The sequence below is a fragment of the Lolium perenne genome, chromosome 1 (assembly GCF_019359855.2).
Source record: "Lolium perenne isolate Kyuss_39 chromosome 1, Kyuss_2.0, whole genome shotgun sequence".
NCBI lineage: Eukaryota > Viridiplantae > Streptophyta > Magnoliopsida > Poales > Poaceae > Lolium > Lolium perenne.
Genome location: NC_067244.2, coordinates 58,851,316 through 58,858,518, shown reverse-complemented (window position 1 = coordinate 58,858,518; position 7,203 = coordinate 58,851,316). Strand labels below are relative to the sequence as shown.

The following is a 7,203-nucleotide window of genomic DNA, read 5'->3' as shown; positions in this document are numbered from 1 at the left end:
GCCTAGATACAGACCACCCGGCAGATCAGCACCGGTCGTCGCTCATCCTCGGTCTAGACCGCCGCAACCCGTCGACAACGCATCGCATGCGTCCGTCGCCGAGAGCGCCACCACCGCGCACCTACCAGAGCTTCATCCTACCCAATGCGCCTCCTAACCCTAAGCCTTTGGCGACCGAGCGACCGGCGGTGGCAGCGGCCAAGGAAGCCATAGAAGTGAGGTCTTGTGCTGGGGCTAGGGTTGTTGCCCTCCGGAGCCGCCGTCGCGCGGGTGACCTATGAGGGTGTGCGGCTAGGAGGAGGATGGGAAATTCAATTATAAATTCTTTAAAGACAAACTCAGCTTTTATACAAAGTAAGATAAGAAATATCGAGATCTCAAAAATAAAAATATATGGACCATGGGGACTTCTATTTTGTCTCCCTGTGATCAGTACGTGTGACTGTTATGGTATTGAGCAATTTTATTGGGTTGGCAAAATCATTATGTAGTGTTTCAGATTGGATTATAGAACGGTCCTTCATGAATCAAGATAAATCCAAATCACTTATGTGTGGATAGATGGAGTAGGTATGTTTCCACCATCAGGGCATGCTGTGCAACGCTGTGTTGTATCCAAGTCTATAATTCACAGATGAAAAGAATTGAATTTAAATTTAACTAGTTTCATTAAAGATAAACTCAACTTTTATACAAGTCAAAAATCAGTCGAGATCTCCAAAGTCAAAAATATGAAGAAAGTCAAAATATTATTTTTCGAGGTCTTCAAAGTCAGAAATGTGGAAGAAGAGATTTCAAGCTTGTGTGCCGATGTATGAGTTGGTCCAGCCCACGCGCACCAACTCCCGTGAACCCGTTCACATCAGTTTTGTCATTTGTGGAGACATCAGTTGAGATTTCATTTACTTGTGTGGAAAATAGGACATAAACGATGGCAGGAGCACAAGACTACACAAACTGTTTGGATTCAGAGATATGACCCTCGATCCTCTTCAATTTTCATTGGGAACAGCTTACAACCAGCATCCAAAGTGTTCATTCATCCATCCAGAACACAAGAGAGAAACTAAACCAACAAAAGGTGAAACAGAGCAAACAACACAATATATATTCACTGAGCACTGAACTATTCATGAGTTGCACTTAGGCCAACACTTCAACCCAGCCTCTACATACTACGATCCATATGGTGGAAACAAACAACCTGCATCCATTGTGTTCATTCATCTATTGAACCATCAAAAGGTGAAACATAACAAACAACATAATACATATTCAGCATGCACTGAATTCCAAGTAGGCCAAGACTTCAACCCCGGCCTCTACATGCTACTTCCTTCCTTGGATGAAGACGAATCAGCGATCGCCGTCAGTTTTCATTATCTAAAGCATGTATCTCATCTCCACATTCACGCAGCCTCAGACTCCAGAGTCTGACAGCCACAATATACATTGTTCTCAGCTTATTGTAAGATAAGGCAAAAGTGTGTTCGTCGTTGCAAAGTTCAAGGAGACGTACCGCGCTCGCGAGGGTTTCTGTCAGACAGTTGATTTCTTCAGGGATATCTGAATTTGTGTTTGTTCTAGCAGCGAAGAATTCGTCCGTTTTCTTAGCATCAGCACCCCTACATGACATAAACTCAAGTTAGTTTACTGTTAGTAATTACTACACAGTACAATGCTGTGTTCGAGAGAACACACTACAATCTATTTGCTAGCAGCTAGAAAGAGTGTCAAAATGCTGTGTGTTGAAGACACCCACTGACCTGCCCAATGCATCATTATCACTCAACATCGGCAACATTTCTGTCTTTGAAAATAGGAGGCTGTGATGGCTTACACCTGCTATTCCTTGTTGCTCCAGAAACTCGATGTGCTCCCTCAACGACTCATCCCTGGAAGAGGCAAAACAGGATTACCTCTCGGGCAAGAACATAAAATCATCACCAGCAACTATATATATCAGGGATCAGGAGCTCTGTACAGTAAAATTCAAGAAAAAATACATTTTCCTTTGCGTACCCTATATCGTCATATCAAGATCAACTAAAGCCTTGTGTATGTCAAAATGTCAGCATAAAACCTCAACTTTTGGTGTGCATTTTCTGACTGGTTTATTTTAGGTAATAATTGTAGCCAGTTTCATTTCAAATTTATGTTGACATATAAAGAACCTCGAATACTCAAGAGTGTAGATACCATCCGAACTGATGGAACAAAAAAAAATTGTCTTACATTTCAAGCGGATGTCCGTGCTCTTCTAGCAGTTGTTTCTGCGTAAGAGAAACATCAAAACCTTGTTCTGGCAGACTAAGTAGATCTTGAATCTCCTGAAATTTGAAACAGAATTAGTCATGGTATCCAGTAGGAAATCCAGCAAGCAATGACAAGTAACAGTATCATGACAAGTACACTCTGGCTGAAGTAACGTGCCTGCTCATTCTTCTCTGCCCTAAACAAAGCACCCTTGAGGACCTGGAAAAAAGTACTATGTAATTCAAGGAAGCAAAAGTATGGAACTTGAAGCTACAACCTTGAGATGTCATATGAAAAACATTGGAGTAAGAATTTATGTATCATATTTGAACCTGCAACTGATATATCTTCTCTTCAATGGTTGCAGATGTCATCAAGCGGTAGACAATCACATCTTTTGTTTGTCCAATTCGATAAACACGACCAACACTCTGATTATCCGTACTGTTAAAAGGAGGATTGTGTTATGGTATAAAAAAAGTTGTAGTAACAAGCATTCTATAAAACCAAAAGGAATACACTTGATCAGGATGTGTCGATGTTCGGTTACCTTGGATTCCAAGCAGGATCAACTACTATCACACGAGCTGCCTTGGTGAGTGTAAGTCCAAGACCACCGGCTTCTGTGGTCAGTAAAAATATTTGAGCTCCAAGGCCCTCTTGGAAATTCTAGATATGCAAACGCACAGTAAGTAAGCAACATAACATATATAATTGATTCCATGGCACAAAACAACATAGAAAAAGGGAAGTGCGGACAAGAACCTTCACAATCCTTTCCCTCTCCGAAACCTCAGTGCTGCCATCCATGCGCAAAAATTTGTAGCCCTCTAATTGTATAGCTTCCTGTTACAATAATCGAATGTGTTACAACACAGAAAGTGTGTTTGACATAGTTAGGTCTAAACAACACAGAAAATAAGTGAATATTCACATCTCAAAACTGTTTTTATAATACACATACTAAACGACCTTTGATGACAACAGAAGATCAAAGATGCCAAAAGCCACCAGTAATGCTAAAGCCCATGTTATCAGACACTTCTTGTCTCGAGTAATTCTGTTTTGCTATTGAATGGGACTTGAATCTGATATGTCTCTTCTGTTGTGTGCAAATGTCTGATACTATACGTAACTATAAGATGTGCATGAAATGTAACATCATTATATTTCGTAAGAAGAAATTGCCCATTTACTCTAGTAACAGAGCTTATCATGTATGCAAAAATATAAAAAAAAACAATGTATACAAAATAATAACTCTAACATGATACTATGTCACACAAATAGGGCTCCAACACAAACAATAATTTACAACCGACCTGAATCAGGTTTAGCATTTTACGAGTCTGAGAAAAAATCACAACATGATGTCCCTCTTCAAGAAGATTCCGCTGCAACCGTAGGAGTTAATCATTTGCATTTAAATAAACAATACGCAGTGCAATTATAACAACTATGTGCATCAAAGAATGCTTACCAACAAGGCCAAGATAAAAAATAACTTGCATGATACTTCCGGACCAACTTCGACTACATCATCATCATCATCGTCATGAGCCATATCTGCGAGGTTCATGGCCATTTTTTCAGCCATCCCCATTTCCTGATTCTTTAGCATTCCATCCATGCCTTCCAAAATGTGCTCAGCAGCTCTCTTAGTCAGTATTTGTGGGTGATCACATATCTTTTTCAATACCTGTTGATGAAAATGAAAAACATGAAACAGACAAAATTTCACAAAAGAATGTGCACACAGAAAAGAAGTGATATGTCAATGCCATGTAATTAGCAAATGCAGCTTCAGATAAAACATACACTCCCTGCATTTCATTTTAAAAGGTGCATTCTTTTTTTACCTCGGAGATAACGGAAACGACTAATAGTAAGGGAAATTTATTTTATTGGGAATAATAGATAATTGGTAGTTAGTGCACATGATTAACGATAAATAAAGTAGAGTTAGAGGTGAATGAGCAAAAGATAGAGATAACGTCATCATTTCCACAAGCATACCTTATATTTTTAGAGAATATTGTAAAAGCTATAAGTATTTTTTTATCTGGGCAAGTATACTGTGAGCATAAGTGAAGTTAACTAATAGAGTACATGAGAGCAGCAAGACAACAAATAGAGGTACACAAGATTGGGCAACGAAAAAGATTTATAAGCTTACGCAAACCATGATTGCAGCCAGGGGATTTCCTTGCGATGCTGCTAAATGAACAAGCTCATTGTTCAGAAAAGCTTTGTAAAGTTGCCTCTGCACCCAAAAGATAGACAAATCGCAAATCCTCATTATCCGATTACTCTACCAGTTTTGCATCAATGACACCAAATTTATACCTGGCGATCAGTTAATTGCAGCCAGATAATTAGCTCATTCTTCTTCGGAAGCCGCTTATTATCTGTCAAACCAGTCTCAAGGGATACTTCACTTTTAATACGATGCAAGAAATATGGCTTTATCCGTTCTCTTAATTCCTGTGAACAAATGTCAAGTACCAACAAGAATTATAATATCTTTAGTAGAGTTGTCTGGAAGTAATAATCTAGAAAGATAATTAACATTTGCCAACGTAATGCAGCAACGAGAGATGGCATAATCTAGCTGGCCTGCACTATCATGATTCGACTGAAAGTGGACATTAGATAATCTGGAATTTGAATGCAATTCAGCTATGCAATTGCTTTCACATGTCAAAGCGGAGATGAAAATACAACTTAGCTCATATATTGGTACATCTTTCGGCAACATAGAACTCAGCTAATGTCAAAATTGTAATTTCTCAACGGAGTCATAATGACAGGAAGTAATGCTATTGCACATATTGGATTATATGAAACACGTTGACATTTTACAGTACTGCGAACATACCAAATTTGCAGATAGTGTCATGCCGCTTCCACCGGCGGCCTCCATCTCGAAATCTGGAAGTTCATCCATATGCTCAGGTTCTGCATTCAGTGAAGGGGATCACCGACGGAGCGAATCAGAGGGTGGAACGATTGATTAATTGGGGGAAGTAGATGGATTAGGAGAGGGAGATGAAAAGACTGATACCTGGGAGGCCTGGCCTGTGGGTGTCGCCAGAAGGATGGCCGGGATGGTCGACGTCGTCCAAGGAGAGGCCGGAGATCTTCATGTCGCCCTGGACGACGGAGCGGAACTCGGCCTGGTGGTCGCCGAAGAAGGAGTTGAGCAGGTTCCAGGCCTGGAAGGCGGTGTTCTCCGGTGTCGCGATGACGTGGTACAGCTCGTCGGAGATCGTCCCGTAGATCCAGTGGAGGATCGTGATGTCGTCGTGGCGCCAGCGAGCATCCTGCTCCAGCGGTGGCGTGTAGACGTCGACGTGGCCTTGCGCGTCGTACTTGGAGAGCACGGAGTGGAACAGCTTCTTCCACATGGAGTAATTACTCCCGGCAAGGCCCAGCTTGAAGTGGATGTACTTGCTGATGTGGTCGTTGTCGATGGTCTTCGCCGCCGCGGTCGATGAAGAGGAAGAAGAAGCGGCGGCGGCGACCAGTTCCTCCTGAGGCAGCACCGACAGGATCGACGAGGAGTTAGTAGGGGGAGCAGTGACCACATGGGGAGAGAGACCTGCCATGGAGAGCGCCGTGGTGAGCGCCGGCGACGCCAGAGAGGCGCCGGCAGTGGGCGCTGCAGAGGAAGGAGTCGCGCCGGCCGTCGAGGCTGGCAGCGAGCCAAAGCTGAAGGAGGCGGCCATGGTGAGAGATCAAGAACTTGCGCTGTGATACGAAGAAGAATTGTGGAACTCATTGATAGCCCATGAGGGCCGGGTTTATATACAGGTACAGTACAACTGAAAGCCTATGATCTAGGAGATGCACAACGTGCACCTAAGAGTGCGCGGTGATCAAAGCGCCTGCGTCGGCTGTTCAAATTTCGAAATTCGAATTCCCCCGGCTCCGGTCCTCTAGCTCAGCCTATATATCCTTCTCACGCAATGCAAGCTGGGCTGCGCCGCTGCGTTGTATGCCTCGGGAAGGAACAACGGCCAATTCATACGGTCACCATGAACTCCTCCCCTCACGGGGTCCTTCCCTCACGTCTCCACACCTACAGCACCGTAGGTACGGTGGTCTACACCTCCATGGGTATCTCCAACGGGGCGAATATATTTGGAACGTTCAAAATATTCACGCGCGTCCGTTTGTGTCGATCCAAATGGTCAAAATCGACCGCGCGTTCGTTTTGCGTTGGGTGGATCTGGCGACACGATGCATTTTTTTGATTTTACATTTTTTCAACTTAAAAACATAATTTACATAGTAAAGAAGGAAAATAAAAATATAAAACCTACTAACGCATGTGCCTACTCCCCATCGTCGTCGATCACGGAGAACTCCCCATGTGGAACCAGCGGAACATACGCCGGTGCCGCCGGCGGTGGTGGAGGTGGAGCAGTCCACGCCGGTGGTGGAGGTTGAGCAGCCCACGCTGGTGGTCGAGGTGGAGCCGCCCACGGGTTGTACGTCGGAGGTGGAGGCGGCGGTTGCACCGGTTGCGGGGCCGAGTCCTCGAGCACCCGTCATAGAGCCTCTTCCTCCGTGAGGCCCGGTGGCATGATGTCGGTGGCGTACCGGGGCAGCGGCGGCTGCACCGGCCTGTCCACCTCTGAGACGTGAGACGAGGACGCCGAGCCTCTTGATCTCGTCGTCCGTCATCGTCGTCGGGCGAACTCCCGGCCCTCCGCCATGGATGCCTGCCATTACTGAAAAATGCAGGCGACGTAGGCGTCGCTGTCGTCCTTGGCCTCCTCGTTGTGGTAGGCCAGCCCGTCGCTGTAGTCATCGGCGTCGTCTTGTGGAGGCGTCGGCGGCTGCCGTGATTGATGATGAGGCGGCGGTGGAAGGTCAAACGGGAAGTCCTTGTCGCCGAGGAAGTATGCCTTCCTCCTCGGACACTTCTCGGTCTTGCGCCAG

At 44.6% G+C, this 7,203-nt stretch overlaps 2 protein-coding genes across 2 annotated transcripts; both read right to left on the bottom strand.

The window, feature by feature from the left end:
* Nucleotides 1-986: 986 nt before the first annotated feature.
* Nucleotides 987-2,452, bottom strand: LOC139838242 (SNF2 domain-containing protein ENL1-like). Its single transcript, XM_071827627.1, has 4 exons — nt 2,236-2,452; nt 1,767-1,895; nt 1,520-1,625; nt 987-1,433 (listed from the first exon to the last, which is right to left on the bottom strand). Coding segments are annotated over exons 1-4 (261 nt in total). The 5' UTR covers nt 2,238-2,452; the 3' UTR covers nt 987-1,409.
* LOC139832248 (SNF2 domain-containing protein ENL1-like) lies at nt 2,353-6,115 on the bottom strand. The gene is made up of 10 exons (XM_071821921.1): nt 5,321-6,115; nt 5,135-5,214; nt 4,603-4,740; nt 4,439-4,519; nt 3,737-3,955; nt 3,579-3,650; nt 3,022-3,102; nt 2,807-2,925; nt 2,589-2,700; nt 2,353-2,475 (listed from the first exon to the last, which is right to left on the bottom strand). Exons 1-10 carry the CDS (start codon nt 5,982-5,984, stop codon nt 2,353-2,355), a joined length of 1,689 nt encoding a protein of 562 aa, XP_071678022.1. The 5' UTR covers nt 5,985-6,115.
* Nucleotides 6,116-7,203: the final 1,088 nt, after the last annotated feature.

Excerpts from the sequence above, each read along its gene's own strand:
- LOC139838242 (XM_071827627.1), bottom strand. Across the intron at positions 1,626-1,766 it reads GATAATGATGCATTGGGCAG|GGGTGCTGATGCTAAGAAAA; the intron begins GTCAGTGGGTGT and ends TATGTCATGTAG. Across the intron at positions 1,434-1,519 it reads CAGAAACCCTCGCGAGCGCG|ACTCTGGAGTCTGAGGCTGC; the intron begins GTACGTCTCCTT and ends TGTGGCTGTCAG.
- LOC139832248 (XM_071821921.1), bottom strand. The coding sequence starts at position 5,984 with ATGGCCGCCTCCTTCAGCTTTGGCTCGCTGCCAGCCTCGACGGCCGGC. Across the intron at positions 3,651-3,736 it reads TTTTTATCTTGGCCTTGTTG|CGGAATCTTCTTGAAGAGGG; the intron begins GTAAGCATTCTT and ends CTACGGTTGCAG. Across the intron at positions 2,701-2,806 it reads GATCCTGCTTGGAATCCAAG|TACGGATAATCAGAGTGTTG; the intron begins GTAACCGAACAT and ends TCCTTTTAACAG.